Below are 16913 nucleotides of genomic sequence, written 5' to 3'. Positions count from 1 at the left end.
TGTTACCTTATAGATGAGAATTACATGAAATATACCAAAAGTATACTTTAGAAAATGCTATTTATCTGCTGTAGGTACACAACTAATGTTAGCTAGCTGCTGTAATAATAGCATAGAACACACATATATACACACACATTAGGTAGTAAAAGAAAATCTCAGAAAAATAAACTCAAAGACATAAAACACGCTAAAATGAAACCAATAGCATATTAAATAACTAAATCTGATTCATAAATATAAGCAGGGAATAATATTAACAATGTATTATTCTAATAAATCGTATCAACAAATCTAGTATGAGAAACTATATAGTCATCTAAACAGATACGGAAACACCCAAATCTCATTCCTAAAGATAATACAAAACAAAAAACTCTGCATAGGCATTATGAAGAACATCTAAAAGAAACACAAACATTGACAAAAAGTGAAACAGAAGGTAAAAAAGAAAAAAGAAATCAATAGAAAATCAGGATCTAAGTGTGAACCCTTACTATCTCATAATATTTAACATTTTTTGAAGGGTTAATATAATAGAAATAATACTGTGATGATATCAGCTTCCTTATTTTAGTACTTTCCATATACCTAAGTTCACTTAATCCTAGCAACAATCCTGTGATTCTGAGTTACTGACCCAAATTTCAGATGAAAAAACTCCAATTAAACAAGGTTAAGAAATACGACTTCCACTTGCTCAAGGCTATCCAGGAAATAATAGTAGAGGCAGGATTGGAACAGAAGTTAGCTTGACTCCAAAATCTGAACTTATAATGACTAATCTGTACCACTATCCAATAAGAACAAATATGAAAAATTATTAAAAATAGACAAGTATTACTATCATCAGATGCTATGAATATATTCTGAAAAAAAAAAACAAGAAAATCAGCTATAATATAATGTGAGTTAAAGGACCTAGAGATAAGAAAAACATACAAAAATAATGGCTCTGTTATAGATAAGCAATAATCAGTTAAAGACATAATGGTAATAGCAAAACAAACAAATATTTGCTACTCCAAAAAATAAGTCCGAAAAACTATGAAACTAAGGACAAGTCTGATACATTAATATGCCAATAAAAAGAAGATCTAAACAATGTAGAAAGATTTTCTTGATTGGGAAAACTTGTAAAGAAGCCAAGATTTACACAACTGTTATAAATTGCCACTGGGATTGTTTTTGGAACACAAAAGACTGGTTCTAAATTTTATCTGGGAATATGAACAAATAAGAATGCTTAAGAAAATGTTTAAAATACGAAGTGATTCTGTAATGTTTAAAGATTTGGTAGAAGATAAAACAGAAAATGCTAAAGGAGATCCTCATAAATGCAACAACTTAAAAGAATACAAAACAAACTGCTTTTGGAGGAGATAGATTACTTAACAAATGACATTGGGCAAACAGGATCCCTATAATAACTCAATTTACATCCTCATACTGGACAACAAAATAAACTCTAGTTGGTTAAACTTTAATGATGAAAAATAAAACAAGAAAACAGCATTGCATATTGTCACTGATTTATGGTATCTAAAAATCAAAACCAGTGAATTTATGAATATAGGAAGTAGAAGAAAGGTTACCAGAGGCTGGGAAGGGTGGTGATGGGGAGTGCTGGGGGGAGGTAGGAATGGTTAGGGGAGGTCAAAAATAATAGAAAGAATGAATAAGACCTACTAAATGATGGCACAGCAGGGTGACTATAGTCAATAGTAACTTAATTGTACGTTTAAAAATAACTAAAAGAGTGATTGGATTATTTGTAACTTAAAGGATAAATGCTTGTGTCATGGATAGCCCATTCTCCATGATGTGATCATTACACATTTCATGCCTGTATCAAAGCACCTCATGGGCCCCATAAATATATACACATACTATGTACATGCAAAAATATTAAAAATTAAAAACTCAAAAAAGAATAAAGAAAACACTACATGAAAATGGCAGTCATTAATTAATAAATGTTGACATAGGAAAGAGCTTCCTAGCCTGAGGCTTTTTAATCTGGGGTCCATGAATTCCCCTAAGGTACAGGAAATTCCTTGCCACATGTAAATCTGGACTCATTTAGGGTAAAACATGCATAGCTTCATCAGCATATGTAAAATTCTCTAGGAGGTACAAAAAGATCAGGTATGCCTATATAATTGAAGATTCCATAAAGGACACATATATTTGACTAAATAATACTTTTAAAATAAATTTAAAAATTCCCTATTTCAAAACAATATAAACAATACCTAAAAGCAAACGAAAAATTAAAAAACATTTGCTGTAACTATGGCCAGAAGGTAATATGTTGAGTATATGCAGGTAAGACAAATATGAACATGAAAGAGTATTAGGTGATTAGTAGAGGATTCAAAGCATTATTATCTTTTCGAGTGACTTTGAAACACACTTTTGAAATTCAATTTGAATACTAGTCCTCACAATTCAAAAATGTCTCAGCACCTAATTTCCAACAACTGAATGGAGACAGCACCCACAAAAACTTGAAACCTTCTTTAATCTAATCTTGCTTGATTGCAGGTTAGAAAAAACATTATTTGGTTAAAAAAAAGGTTGGTTTAAAAAAACAAATGGGAGGGGAACAATAAAATGAACAACATGATCTGAAAGGAAAGCAAAATGCAGATTAAAGACAAAGTATGCAATATTTTTTATAGTAAACATGATGCATATATTAAGAACATTTGGAACTAGCATCATAGCATTAGGAGTTATACTAAAAGCTTAAAACATGCTTAAAGTTGGCTGTGTAGGGAGACATTTGATTTACATGTCTGCATGATTTATATATATGTTTTGTAAAATGTGTTATTTTGATGATAATATAATTTAAACTTATATTAATTAATTTGAAGATATTATCAAAATAATACATCATATAAATAAACACCTAAATTTTAAAAATAGTTCTATTGCTAATAATAGATTATAATGGTCATGGGATTGCTCTTCCTGGTATCTGTCAGTATTAAATAAATACTTATTTGCTTCTAAGATATTAGTGGCAGATGAAATCAGTAGAATGCTTGCAAGCACCACTGTGATGAAAAAGGCTCTCAATCTTTTGGATTTCAAAGACTGGAACTTTGTTTTTCAACTTGGGAATCAAAGTGAGATTCATCACTTTCATTGCTAAGTAAGGATAGCATCATTTCATACAAGTAAGAAAATGTCATGCAAAAACAGTATATATAATCAGAATGAGTCACTTTAAAATTATTTTTTAAAATTAAAAAATATACCTTTGTTTTAAAAATAACCTACATTGCCATTGTTATTCACCTTTGCCTGGTGACCCCTGAACACTCTCACTGAATAGCATCTCTACAGACCAGACGGTTTCTGGGCAACCTTCCAATGTTACGATTCCTCAGACAAACTGATAACAACTGCTTTATATTCCAGGTATGGGATCCCAAATGCTTGAGAATTTTAGCACAATGAAAATTATAGAATTGAATACATCTGCTATGGAAAATGAGGCTATCAGATGTCAATTCCAATGGCACCTAAATTCAGAGCCATGAATAAAAATTCAGCATGACTAATACGATCACTCCTGTATCATACTCTCTCCAGGAAGCTCGCTACGACATTCTTCCAAGTTGTTCGCAAAGGTTTCCAATAGCTAAATGACAAGCAGACTCTGCTGAGAGCCCTTGAGAGACCTCACCTCCCTATTTTAAATCTCACTAGAATTCTCTTCCTTCGTACCAACATTCCCTGGTTGTGTACCAAGTTTTTCAAATAAATTCGAGTGCTCACTGAAGACTACATAACTGCATTCTTGCTGACTAGATGAACAATTTTAATCTGTGAAGTGATGCCAGTTTTCAACCTGTTTTCAATCATATATAGGCAGGTTTCTAAATTTGTTATAGGAATGTAAAAATTATGGATCATTCAGGTATTCCTCTTTATCATTTGGCCTTCTATTAAGGCTTGGTTGTGATTGCAAGCTCTATTAGACGAAAAAGGTAAGATGTGCTTAACGTTGCCAGAAAGCAATAACTCAGTAAAAACTCACAAAAACCAAGTGTAAGTTGAATCACTTTTATGACTCCAGTTGCAGCAAAAATGCTGTCATCTCCTTGATGGCCTTGCCACTTCTTTTCCCTATTTGCCGTTATTCATCCTTTCCTACTCTTACCCTACCATCAGTCCTTCTAGCACAATATAATGCTTTGTTTGATTTTTTCCTTCATGCCAGATGTAATTATCTTTAATCTCTGCCTCCCTTGACTGAAATGTAGGCTCTATTGGAGCCAAGTTCAAGGCCTCACACACATTTGTGCTCAGCTTACTTGACTGTTCCTGGCAGCTCTGGCAAGGACCATGCATGTTTTGTTCATAGATGTATTCTAGTTCTTAGCACGGTGCCAGGCACATACCGAACTAGCTAAACATTGCAACTATGACTTGTAAGATGTATTACAGGTTCAGAAATGTGAAAAAAAAAGTTTGTTTCAAAATAAGGAAATTATGGTAACAAGCATGACTCAATAAATATTTCCTGAATGAATCAATCAAGATTTAGAGTTTAAACTTGTTGGCGCGATATCTCACTAACTACAGATACCTGAATAGATACCTATCCATACTTTTGAATAACTGTAGGGAAAGTTCCTTCTCTCCATTTACTCATTCATTCCCTTTACGGTTTATAGTGCCCATTTGTAATTAACCATGTCCCGTTACAGTACTTAACAAAGAAAGGTGATATGGTAGAATGGTGGGTTCTGGTGTCACATTACCTTATATTCACCTTCCACACCTATCACCTGTGTGAATTCCTAACCCTCATTTTCCACATAGGAAATGTGGTGATAATGCCTACCTTAGAGCACTGCTTTGAGGATAAAATGAGATTACCAATATAAACACTCAGCTCAGTATTTGGCATAAAGCATTCATCGAAGGCTGACTGCTGTTTTTTTCCACCATTTTATCTCTTAATTTTATCTTTTTGCACTATGCAACATCTCCACACTCAAGGGGGAACAATGGCAAGTAGAATCTTTTGGGTCACAGACAGGATGTCACTGTCTGATGTACTACAGTCTTTACTGGTAGGGATGATACTACCAGGTGTCACAGACTTATTGCTTTTTCTGTGATATGCAAACAACATAAACTTTTACTTCATCTTAGTCACACATATGGTGCTTACTCAATAAGGTTCAGAATTATGAATAGAGAAATGAAAACTTAATCTAAGATGGTAAGAAATAATGCAATCTTATAAATATCCAATGTCTTTCTTTTTGTGTTGCATGTTCTATTCCAGGTATTACAGTTTATTTCACTATGAATGTGCTGCTTGGAGCTTTCAACACATCAGATGTCATAATCATCTTGTTGATGTCAGGATGAATAAAATCTTACATGTTAGTAAAATGACATGCTTTCAATCTGTCATTTTTATTTTCCTTATTTACTTTTCTCTCCTATTGATGGCAAAATGCATTATGATTATAAATTTTTAAAGAGGAAAAAAAGAATGTTGGTATCAGTTAATACAAAAACTAGATTCCAGTGTCACTAGGAACAATTAGGCTCTTCTGAACAAATGACACCAAACAATTTTAACTTTTATGTGACAAAAATGTCCTGGAAGTAAAAAATTATAGGGCAAGACAATGTAGCCATAGGCTAGATCAATTCAAAACTCAGCCCAAGAAAACTTGGCATATAAACAGATTAAGTTTGAACTATGTTTAAATATAGAGTAGAGGAATATAATCTGAGAATTTTCAAACACAAAAACAGCAATATTTGATGAAGCCATCCAATGATATATTATGCAATGAGTCTTTTAATACGCTTTGACTAAAATGATTAAGTAGCAGGCTATGATGTGAAACTAATGGACCCTAAAAAAGTCATCTTCTCTTTTCTTAGCAAGAAAAATCATATTTGATGGTATTTGGGGTGTTACCATAGGCACTATCAGAACAAAAATTTCCTGGCATTGAGTAAAATCCACAAACCCTCAAGAGACTAAATTTAATACTAAATTTCACATATTTCTTGTAAACTCACTAATATACATCAGTGGAGTTTCTAAGCAATCTTATCGGGTAACTGCATAAAAGTTAATTTGCTAACACTCTGTTTAAATTAAAAGACACAGAAGCAGATGAGCAATTTATAATGTAAATAATATTCTCTGTTTTCTTTTACCTTTTTAAAATGGGAACTGTCTCAGTCATTTATAGCAATCATGATCTCCGGGTAGGCACTTTTTGCAGATTAATTAGCTGATGGGGAGGCTGGTGTACCCAAGGACAGTCAATAATTGCCAGAGAAATTTGCTACAGGTCTTGTTGCAAAATCTGTAGGCCCAGAGACTTTCTTGTACAACTGGATTTTTATGCAGCTTCTAATCCCCAGAATCCCATGGGGAGAATAAAGGGTATCTATTTCCATAGATGATATCACAATTTACCTGAGTTTAGCAAAGAAACTAGATCTTGATTTTTTTGCTTTTCCCAAAGGCACATATGTCATTCATTACCTGTTGGCTATACCTACAAAATATACATCAAATCTATCCACTTCTCTCTGTCCCCATTCCCATCACCTTGACCAGGCTACCCTAATCTCTCCTGCACTACTACACTGGCTTCCCAAATGGTTTACTTGCCTTGCTCCAGCACAAACTGGATATTTATAACATGAGACATTTCCAACATTTGACACTTGAAAATGATACTTGATCAGCTATACAAGGAAAAGGTCTGGTGACTGCAACAGGACAACTATTCTTTGGAAAAAGCAATCTTTATTATTATAGTAATAAGAATAAAATGGTTTTAGTGACTAATACATTTTTCAAAATACAGCTAAGGAAAAAGAGGCAGTTAACAGTCTCCTAAGAACTTTTCTGTCTTCAGTTCAGTTTCTGAGCAACTCAACTATCCAACATGTTTCTTAGTTTTCTCATATAGGGAAGGAGTTGGAACACACTGGCTACATTTCAAGATAATCCAAGGTGAATGAGCCTGTTGACCAGGGCTTTTCCAGTTATAATAGACATCTCTGGAAGCTGTAGTTTTTGAAACCATTAGTTAAGGTACAAAGTTGAGTCCAGGAAAAGTTGGCTTCTACATAATTTGAACTTGAGAAGGACTAGAGGACAGAGTGTATTGTCTGTGTATATGTAGACATAACAAAGCTATTTTCATGCACAGTCCTGGCAGAAGGCCCGTGGTAACTGCTCTTTGGGTCTGGTTACAATTATTTCACTATAGGGAATAGTTCAGGACAGTACATCCCTTCTCTGTCCGCTAGGCCTCAAGTCGAAATGTGCATTGTTTTTACCTTATAAACCTTTTCAGCTCTCCTCCCTTGTTTTCTTTTAATTCTCTTCACCCTCTTCAGGCTGTATACCCCAAGCATTCATACCAGAAATTTCAGCAAAATTTTAAGCCCAACATACAACACTGCAATACACAAAAAAACTCTAAGAGTATATGAAAGGAAGGGTGTGTGGAATACCTGCTTCTTTACCCTTGTAACTGTGTGGAATCAGGGCACATATGCTTGTATTTCTCTCTGTGCAAGTACTTTCTAAGTTCTAATTGAAATAAATAAAACTCTCTTAAAAGGAAAAGCTTGGTATGCCCTCTGCAATTTTACCTCAATAAGCAAATACACTTGTGCTCCCTGCCCACTGCAGCATCTCATAGAGTTGAATGTGGCCCTCGGGAAAATTTTTAATGAGACATTTTATACTAAAATGTGTTTTCAATTTAAAAAAATACACAGATGATAAGACTAGTTTACAGGATATCAGTACTAAGATGCTAACCCCAATATTAAGAAATGTTTATGTCTATCCTTCCTATGTGGCCTCCCTTAACAGTGCTCAGTTCTAGAAATATGAAGCACCCCTCGCCCCAGTGAGTACTTCAACTCAGAGCTGGCTTGTTTAAAACTCCAGAACCCTTCTCGACTGTCCCACATATTAACTTCTCACAGTCACTGTATCCCAAATATTCTGGTCATTTCCCTACAATTTTCCAACGCTGGAAACATGTAGGTAAGAGAGATTATAATGAAAGGTGAAACAAAGACATAGAGTGGTTGATTCATCTGAATCATGTAAGATTTATATAGACAGACTTTTTAGGTTTACAAGAAATGCAGATGGTCAGTTTAATTTCCTGAGAAAATTTTCAAGATGGATTTGTGAAATCAACAGCATATGGTGTGAATCATCCTTTGGCTCAACACTTCTTTAACTTCTCACACTTTGACCTTTCCATGTCTCGAATGATCCCTTCCTCCAAAGACAAAAGGTAGAGGGGACTCCCTTGGAAGGTGAGAGAGGGAATAACATTCATGTCTTTATTTTAGCCAGGTGAGGTCCACTTCTAGCAAATGATAAATCAACAGGATGAGAGATGAGTTGAGGCAGTATGGGAGAAAGAAGTCTCTAATGAATATCAACTACGGATATGGAAGGTCAAAGTAACTAGTTGAGCAATTGAACTTCTCTAGGACTCAGTTCCATTGTACAAAAGGTAAGGTTGGACTAGATGAATTAATTTAATATTTGTGGAGAATGGACCTTGTTCAAAACATTATGCTTAGGTGTCGTGGAGGATACAAATTTCTATGGAACCAATGTTCCAATTTGAATCGTCAAAGCTGGGCATTTTTATTTTCATCCAAGTCCTGCACCCTCTACAACCCTTCCCCCAGAACGATTTCATTGACTTCCTTAAATAATTTGCATATATCTGTTAGTGTACATTTGCTTCCCTAATGAGAATATAAAATCTCCTGAAAGCAAGTGATATATAATATTTTATACATATTTGAATTATGTCCTGAGTAACTTAGTGCCTAGTATGATGCTTTAATTTTTTTGTAGTGTTCAATGTATTTGTTATATACTCATAAATAAAGATAAGATATAATCCTTATTCTCAAGGAATTTAAATTTAATTTGCAATAGGAGAGAAAAGATAAGTAATAAGGAGAAAGTAGATGAGCCTACCTAGAACCATGTGAATGTGTATATGTCTGTGTATATATAAGATACCAGAGGGAGCTAATGTTCAATATGCACCAGGTGTATTTCTACTGTAGAAGAGCAGCTGTTATTTTAATTTATTTTCTAAATTTAGATCTAGATATATTGGGTTTTCTCACAGTAGGGTATTCTTGTGGCCTCTGAGATATGAAATGTAAGAAAAAGGCTTTGCGGTCATTTAAAGCAAGAATTTGTAGGAGATTCTTTATACCAATACCCTTTTAGGAAGTTTTAGATAATTTCAGAAGTTTCAACCTGACTCAGTCCCCTTTATTTACCATTCACTGTATAGTGTAACATTTCTTGATTACTGAACATATATTCTTCAATTTTCCAATGAAAGACCCTTTGCAATTAGAAGCAGAAAGGTTTCTTTGATGAACTTAATTTTTGTATTTTCTGAGTTGATGCTGATATTGTTACATATGAAATATTCCACTAAAATAAGCTTTTCATTGCTAATAATTGCAGATGGGTGAGGAAAACATTCAGTACAACTTATTATTCTGAGCACTCTGTACTTTCATGAATGTTAGTTATTTTGACTTTATTTTATAAACAGTTTTATACAAAACATCATTTAACAGCAAGCTCTTTTATTTTTTTCCTCCCGATAGATCTATAGCACTGGGAACATATACTAGGACCTAGATGCAAAACACTTTTCAAACATAAGGTGTTCTGCCAGGTTGCTAAGCTAAAATTAGTACAGCCATCTTTCATTTTGGTTTTCCATTTAATAAACCTGCTTCCTTGCATACTCATTTTATTTGAACTTTTTGAGTTAGGCTATGTAAAAAGACATCATTTTAAGCAGCAATCGCCCAAATGATATCCTATAATCACTGATTACATGTTCCATATTCATTTAGCTGAAACACCAGAAAGTTACCAAAAAAAACCCACAAAAAAAAAAAATCATACTATTAAACATTCTGAACCAATAAAAATGTTCTGAGGGTACCACATCACAAAAAAATTGTTTCTCCCCTCTCTTTTAAGATTAAAGTATTTTTTCTTATTCTGAAATTGTCCATAATTTTTAGAAGCATCTTTGAGAACAAGGAGGAAATCTCCCACTTTAGCAGAAAGGCAAGACTCATGATGAGACTGTCAAAGGTGGCTGTAGAGCTTAACACAACCCAAAGCAAAGAGGCTCCAACCCAGGAAAAAAAGGTAATGGAGAAAGATTTTCAGAGGAACTGAGAATTCTTCTAGTCTTGGGAGCAGAACAATTTCATTCAAGTACCTGCGAGCATATTAGAGTGGAATTTGTTGCAACACATATTCTTATACATCCTGTAGAAAAAGGATGGCCTGAGAGTCGTACTAGCTGTTACAGCAAAGTTATTTCTTTTTTCTTTTCTTTACTTTTTTTTTGTTTTGAGACAGAGACTTGCTCTGTCCCCCAGTCTGGGGTATAGCAGCATGATCTCAGTTCAGTGCAACCTCTGCCTCCTGGGTTCGAGCAATTCTCTTGCCTCAACTTCCTAAGTAGCTGGGACTATGGGCGCGTGCTACCACGCCTGGCTAATTTTTATATGTTTAGTAGAGATGGGTTTTGCCAAGTCGGCAGGCTGGTCTCAAACTCCTGACCTCAGGTGATCCTCCTGCCTCAGTCTCCCAAAGTGCTGGGATTATAGGCGTGAGCCACTGCTCCTGGCCATAGCAAAGTTATTTCATGATCAAACTTGTTATGTTTGGAAAAGAGATCTGGATATTTTTATCTGTTTCTATGTTTTGTATTTCATTCCACTTCTTTTTCTTTTTCCCCCACAACCTTTTTTTTTGAGATAAGGTCTCATTCTGTTGCCCGGGCTGTAGTGCAATGGTGTGATCATAGCTCACTGCAGCCTTGAACTCCTGGGCTCAAGGGATCCTCCTGCCTCAGTCTCCTGAGTAGCTAGGACTACCGGATGTATTTGTTTTCTTTTCCCTTAGTTTCCTGGGAAGGTTTTTGAATGGCAGAGAGGCCAATGGTAGAAGCAGCATCACAGAAGGAACCACAGTCCTACCCATGCAGGCAGACATCTGGAATGTAAGGAAGGGAGGCTGGGGAAAAGCTCAGGACCTAGTTTTCTCTAATGTTCCTATGACTGAGTAAATACAGTAATCTGGTGATATTCAGAGAAATAAATTTCTCCTGACAGTACAGGGATAGCTAGGACATGCAGTCAAATAGGGACTGGCAGACTCTTGCAGCTTTTCATTCAAAGGCTCAGCGTACCCAGTTACTGAATGAACCCTGGCAGGCCATGCATACCCAGCGAGTAGGGCAGTGTCCTGAGTCATAACTCTGCCTAGAGCTGTGGCTTTCTCTCCTCTCTTCTTAAAAGAGCGTATCTTGTAGATCTTGCTCCTCAACTTGTGTTAGTAAAGGCTGAATCTCAAAATACCAAGGTTCAAGTGCTGTTGAGAAGTAATAGTGTAAGAGGAGATTGCAAGGGGTGGGGCTGGGTAAATGAGTGAGGCACATATACAAGGATTAGGTTTAGTTTTAGAGCAACTGCAGCCTTAATGCACTGTTACTGGAGCTCCTCTCTTCAATTTCTTAGTTTTAGATATGTTTCACATTAAGCTGGAGGCCCAATGCTTATTGATGCTAATTTAATATCAATATCTGACCCGCCCTTTTAGTACTCAGACCTCTTTCCCGTAATTTTCAGCTTCACTTTACAGGCAAAGATTGAGCTGTACAACAAACCAATGGAGTTACAAAAAAAGGTTTGTTTTTTCTGAGTTTATCAGATAGTTCATCATCCATTTTGGCCCCACAATTAGAGTGGACTGTTAACGTCTTAAAACACAGTGCATTTTCCAGGTAGCCTGTATCTTAGGAACCTCCTTCGACTCATCACAGTTGTGTCAAAAACAGATCTTTAAAAATGCTCAAAACGCAAAAGAGAAAAAAAAAAAAAAACAATTGTAGTCTTTCAATGTGTTATGCAGTCCAAAGTGACCTTATCTTAGGTTATTTGAGGCATAAAGCAAGATTTTTGCATTTCAGCTTAAATCGTGATTAAAAGAACTGGTTTTTAAAAAAAATAATAGTGTTATAGTAATATCTCAAAGAGCTGAGTATCACCTAATTCTATGAAGCAATAGTTATAGTATCAGGTTGCCAAGTTTTAGTTTGAGATAGCCTTTGAGGGGGAGCATGGTAGAGGAATTCCTAATGTTTTTTCTTCTAATATTTTGTGGACAGAAACATATTCCAGAGAAACAACCTAGAATTTCAGAATAAAAACAATATATTTTTCAAAAATCCTGGGTAGAGTTCACCAAATTAAAAACACAGACACTTAATTGAGACTTCCGCTGCCAGAACACTTTAGTGAAAAGTTGTAAAGTGAGAATTTAATAGGGTAAGTGCCAGTTCCTTGCTAAACCCAAACTTTTAACACCTTAAAAGATGTAATTTGTTGAAAATGACTTCATATTTAACCTCGTCAAAAAGAAAGAAATCCAAATGTTCATGGGAGCTTGGATATCTCTCAATCTCCAGGCTTGGGCAAGAGGCCACCCAGAGATAGGGCACCATATCCAGAGCCCATGTCCTTCCCCCGGTTTCAGTCCAACACATGACTTAGCAATTTGCTGTATCCACGTTATATTCAGGTCCAGCTGCCTTAACTAGGCTCTCCGTCTAACAGAGGGGCAGCTGTGAATGCTGGGAAACTACCTGTGTCCTGAGAATGAACTAGCACGATTCTTTTCTTTTCTTGAGATGGAGTCTTGGCTCTGTCACCAGGCTGGAGTGCAGTGGCGCGATCTCGGCTCACTGCAACCTCCGCCTACTGGGTGCAAGCGATTTCCCTGCCTCAGCCTCCCCAGTAGCTGGGACTACAGGTGCCCACCACCACACCGAACTAATTTTTGTATTTTTAGAAGAGAAGGGGTTTCACCATGTTGGCCAGGATAGTCTCAATCTCTTGACCTTGTGATCCACCCGCCTTGGCCTCCCAAAGTGCTGGGATTACAGGCATGAGCCACCGCGCCCGGCCACATGGTTCTTATTGTAATCCCTGAGCCTCTTCATTATCCTTGTATTGCTTCTCTGTCACTGGCTATCGCTCTACTTCAGGGTGCAGCTAGATGAATGGGCCTTTCCCTTCCTCCCTAGGGCAGAGGTGCAGGGCTATTTTTAGAAAATCGCTTATATCATTAGTTCAGTTCCTTTTTCTTATGATCCTCCTGCAGGGAGAACCTCAGAGAACAGGCCTTCAATCCCTATTCTAAAATTGGACAAGACATGTTTGGAATTCAAAATTTTTTCAGAGATGATGCCCATAACATACATGATACAAAATCTCCAGCGGGGTCTGAGCCAGCACTTCACAATCAAATACATGAATATTTCACAATAAATGTTATAAATAATACTGTAAATAGCCTCAAATGAGTTTATGGCAAACTTTGCCAAAAAAAGAATTCTAGTGTTAAATTTGCAAAAGAACGTTCAGTTTTCCTGGCATTTAGGATTTTAAAATTGAGGACAAGAGATATTAGATCTGTATTATTAGGTTTTCAAAACATTAAGGCAAATTAACCTATTTGTTCTTAGAGAAAAAAGAGATGAGGACCTATTTACAAATAGCCTAAAGGGGTCTTTCACAGTAATCTTTTTGACATAGAATTTGACTATACTGAACAGGATTTGATATAAATGGGTTGTCCTCGTCCCTGGCATATTCTATTCTGCAGAGCCAGTCTGTGACTGTGCTATTGTCGTGGAATCGGAGCTGCCTAGTCATGCTTCAGAGAAACAGACCAGAAATGGGCAGACCTAACCTCTCTGGGACGCTCAGGAACATTCCCAGACTAGAATAAAAACCTCAACAAGGCAAGAGAGTTGGAGCCAACTGGCATGCATGTGCTATGACTCCACAATAAAGTAATTACACAGTTTGATTTTTTAAGCATGTAAAACCAAAAACCTTATCTTCTTCTTAATATAGGGGAATTTTTTTAAAAAGCCCAAACCTTTGAAGTTTTAAACGTGGGATTGGGAAGATTATATTCTAGGTTGTCATGCTAGGGGTCCTATACAAGGGAAGGGGTACGTTTTCCCTGAGATCAGGGGTTGTCACCATTGAAGACATATAGAGATCAAGGCTTACTTGGCTTCCAGGGCCAGTGCAATGATGCCTGCAGCCATGGGAGCTGAGGCTGACGTCCCAGTGTGGTTGTCCGTGCAACGCTGCCTCAGATCTGTAGTGATCTGGAAAACAAAGTGAAAAGTTTAGATTTCTGAGGCCAATGTGAGTCACCTGCAAGTAGAAAGAGATATACTCATAAAAATAGAATGGGGGTATATGTTAAATACTTGTTTTAAATTCCTTGTTCCTACACGCCTGTAAATCATATCACTTCCAGAGAATTGACTGTGTAGATCAACTCTGAAAAGGGAAGTGTTTGGAAACTGAACTCCATTTCCGTTCAAACCAGGGTCAAAACCAGGGTGAGCTTATGGATGAAAACATAAAGATCGTGCAAATACCTCCTTAAATTCTGCTCTGTAAGCATCTTGCTTGCTTCTCCCTAGTGCCAGTTCTGGTTAAAACTGAAGTTCTTTCCTTGCCTCAACATTTTAAAATAATCAAATGCATTGTATCAAATCCAGACACTGAGCAGGCATTGGCAACATACAGAATAAAAGTACATGGTCCCTGCAGCCTAGAACTGTTACCTTGGGGAACCACAGATTTCAAGCCAAAAGTATGCTCTGCCATAGAAAGAACCTTTGGTTGTGGACCTGTTTCTAGAATCAATAGAAATGTTGCATGGATGAACCAAGACTTCCTCAAAGATATAACATGGATACTAAAAATAAGGCTGAAGCCAGTGTACTTGATATGCAATTACAGCACTAAGTGTAAGCTTGTATATTAGAGAAAATTAGTTATTTCTCCATTTTATTTTTTAATCAAAATGTGAGAACTAAGTCATTTTTATCCTCTTGGCTTAAATCCAGTTCACTTCAGCTGTGACGGAATAATATTACCATCCAGCAAAGGCAATGTTTCTCAACCTTTGTTTCATTATTTTCTCACTATGGAAAAAATACATTAAATTTAACTTCTCCTTTAATACTATGGAATAAGATTCTGGAAACCACCATAATAGCTCTAAGATTTTTTAAATCCTCCCTCTTGGACAAGAATCCATTTTTTGCCCTCTTTGGGACAGTATCACCTCTGGGGGAGTATAGAAGTCTGTGAGAGGAGTTAGTGGTCTCATTGAAGTTCTTGGAAGGCTATTAGTAAATCTGTCTTTGGCATCAAGGCAAGTATATTACCATATATTACAGATAAGAAAACGGTCATGAAAGGTCCCAGAAAGGTGGAGGGGGATCCAGGCAGCTGAAAACAAAGGCCTCTCCTTCAAAGTGCTTCCTTCAAGAGGAGTGTGAAAATTAGTTAAATTTGGTTTGGAAAGAAACTTGATCTTCACAGGAACAAAGTGCTGTATAGCTCCTTAGAGACAGACTCTCACTTAGAATTTTATTCTATGTCACATGAATATGTCTAAGTAGACTCTTTTATGACCTCTCATGGATCTAGATAGGCATTCTGGCTGATTTCGTTTCACATGAGACCATAAGTTCTTACTATCCTTTCTTTGTTCCTTTTGACAACTCTAACATTACCAGATTATCTGTACTAGATAGGTGTGGGTACTGATATAAAAGGAGTGAAAGAATGAACAAAGATCTATAGAACTACATAGATATGGTGGTGGGGGAAGGAGTCAAACCTTTCACTACATTTTCCTGAATGAATGAATGGTGTGCAAGAACCCTGAAGCCATCTACTGAACCTCGACATGTGATGCTTGCAGGATGTTTGGGTAAATAGGGCCCTATCCACTTTTATGTTAAGAAACTGTCTGGGCTTTTCATTGCTGAGTTTAAAAAGGTATTTTTTTATTGTGCTAAAAAACATATAACATACAATTACCCTCTGAACAATTTTTATGTGTACAGTACAATGTTGCTAACCATATATGTACAAGCTTGTACAATATCACTAGGCTTTTTCATCTTGCAGAACTCAAACTCTGTAACCACTGAACAGTTCCTCATTCTCCCTCCCCTTGCCCCCTGGCAACCACCGTTCTTCTTTCTACTGCTATGTGTTTAATTCCTCTACATACCTCATGCAAGTGGAATCATAGAGTATCTGTCTTTTCAAAACAGGATTATCTCATGTAGCATAATGTCCTCAAGGTTTATCCATATTGTACCATATGACAGGATTTCTTTACTTTATAAGGCTGAGTATATTCCATTATGCCACATTTTCTTCATCCATTCATCTGTTGATGGACACATGGGTTGCTTCTACCTCTCAGCTATTGTGAAGAAGGCTGAACATGCACATGGGGGTGCCGCAATCTCTCTGAGACCCTGTTTTCAGTTCTTTCAAATCGGTAATTCCAGAAGAGGAATTGCTGGATTGTTAAAAGGAATTGCTGCCTCATTTGAAATTATGGGTGAATTTGCAGCCTGATTTTCCAAAGCCCTGGTCCCTAAGTCAATGCATGAACACACCAGAAGTAGCTTGTTTCCAGGTGTCCAGAGCTGCTGTTGTTGAGACGGCCTTGCCTGCATTCTTCCTATTTTATCTCACCCCATGGTCACATTCCTTTGTCCAAGTTTTATTTTTTTTCAATGACTTGTGCCTGGATTCAAGATTTTTCATGATATTTTCCCACTTGGCTCTCCTTGCTTATTCTTCAGCTGCACCAGACATTTTCAATGCACAGAAACAAATCCAGAATAAACACTCCAAGTGTGTGTAGCACTTGAGTCTAATAAATAACCATCTTCAGCCAACCTCAA

General features: G+C 36.4%; 1 protein-coding gene across 8 annotated transcripts in view; it reads right to left on the bottom strand.

Annotated features, from left to right (window-relative positions):
* Positions 1-16913, bottom strand: part of PCSK5 (proprotein convertase subtilisin/kexin type 5) — a 465695-nt gene that overhangs the window by 237164 nt on the left and 211618 nt on the right. For all 8 annotated transcript variants that reach the window (XR_010148685.1, XR_010148686.1, XM_016960969.4 and 5 more), the window contains exon 9: positions 14191-14291. Coding sequence is in view for 6 of the 8 variants with exons in the window: in XM_016960969.4 (XP_016816458.3) it covers positions 14191-14291 (101 nt within the window). In the remaining 2 variants the exon portion in view is untranslated. The remainder of the gene's footprint in view (positions 1-14190; positions 14292-16913) is intronic.

Source organism: Pan troglodytes, chromosome 11 (assembly GCF_028858775.2).
Source record: "Pan troglodytes isolate AG18354 chromosome 11, NHGRI_mPanTro3-v2.0_pri, whole genome shotgun sequence".
NCBI classification, from domain to species: domain Eukaryota; kingdom Metazoa; phylum Chordata; class Mammalia; order Primates; family Hominidae; genus Pan; species Pan troglodytes.
Note: the sequence above shows the minus strand (reverse complement) of the source record. Positions and strands in the feature narration are given on the sequence as shown.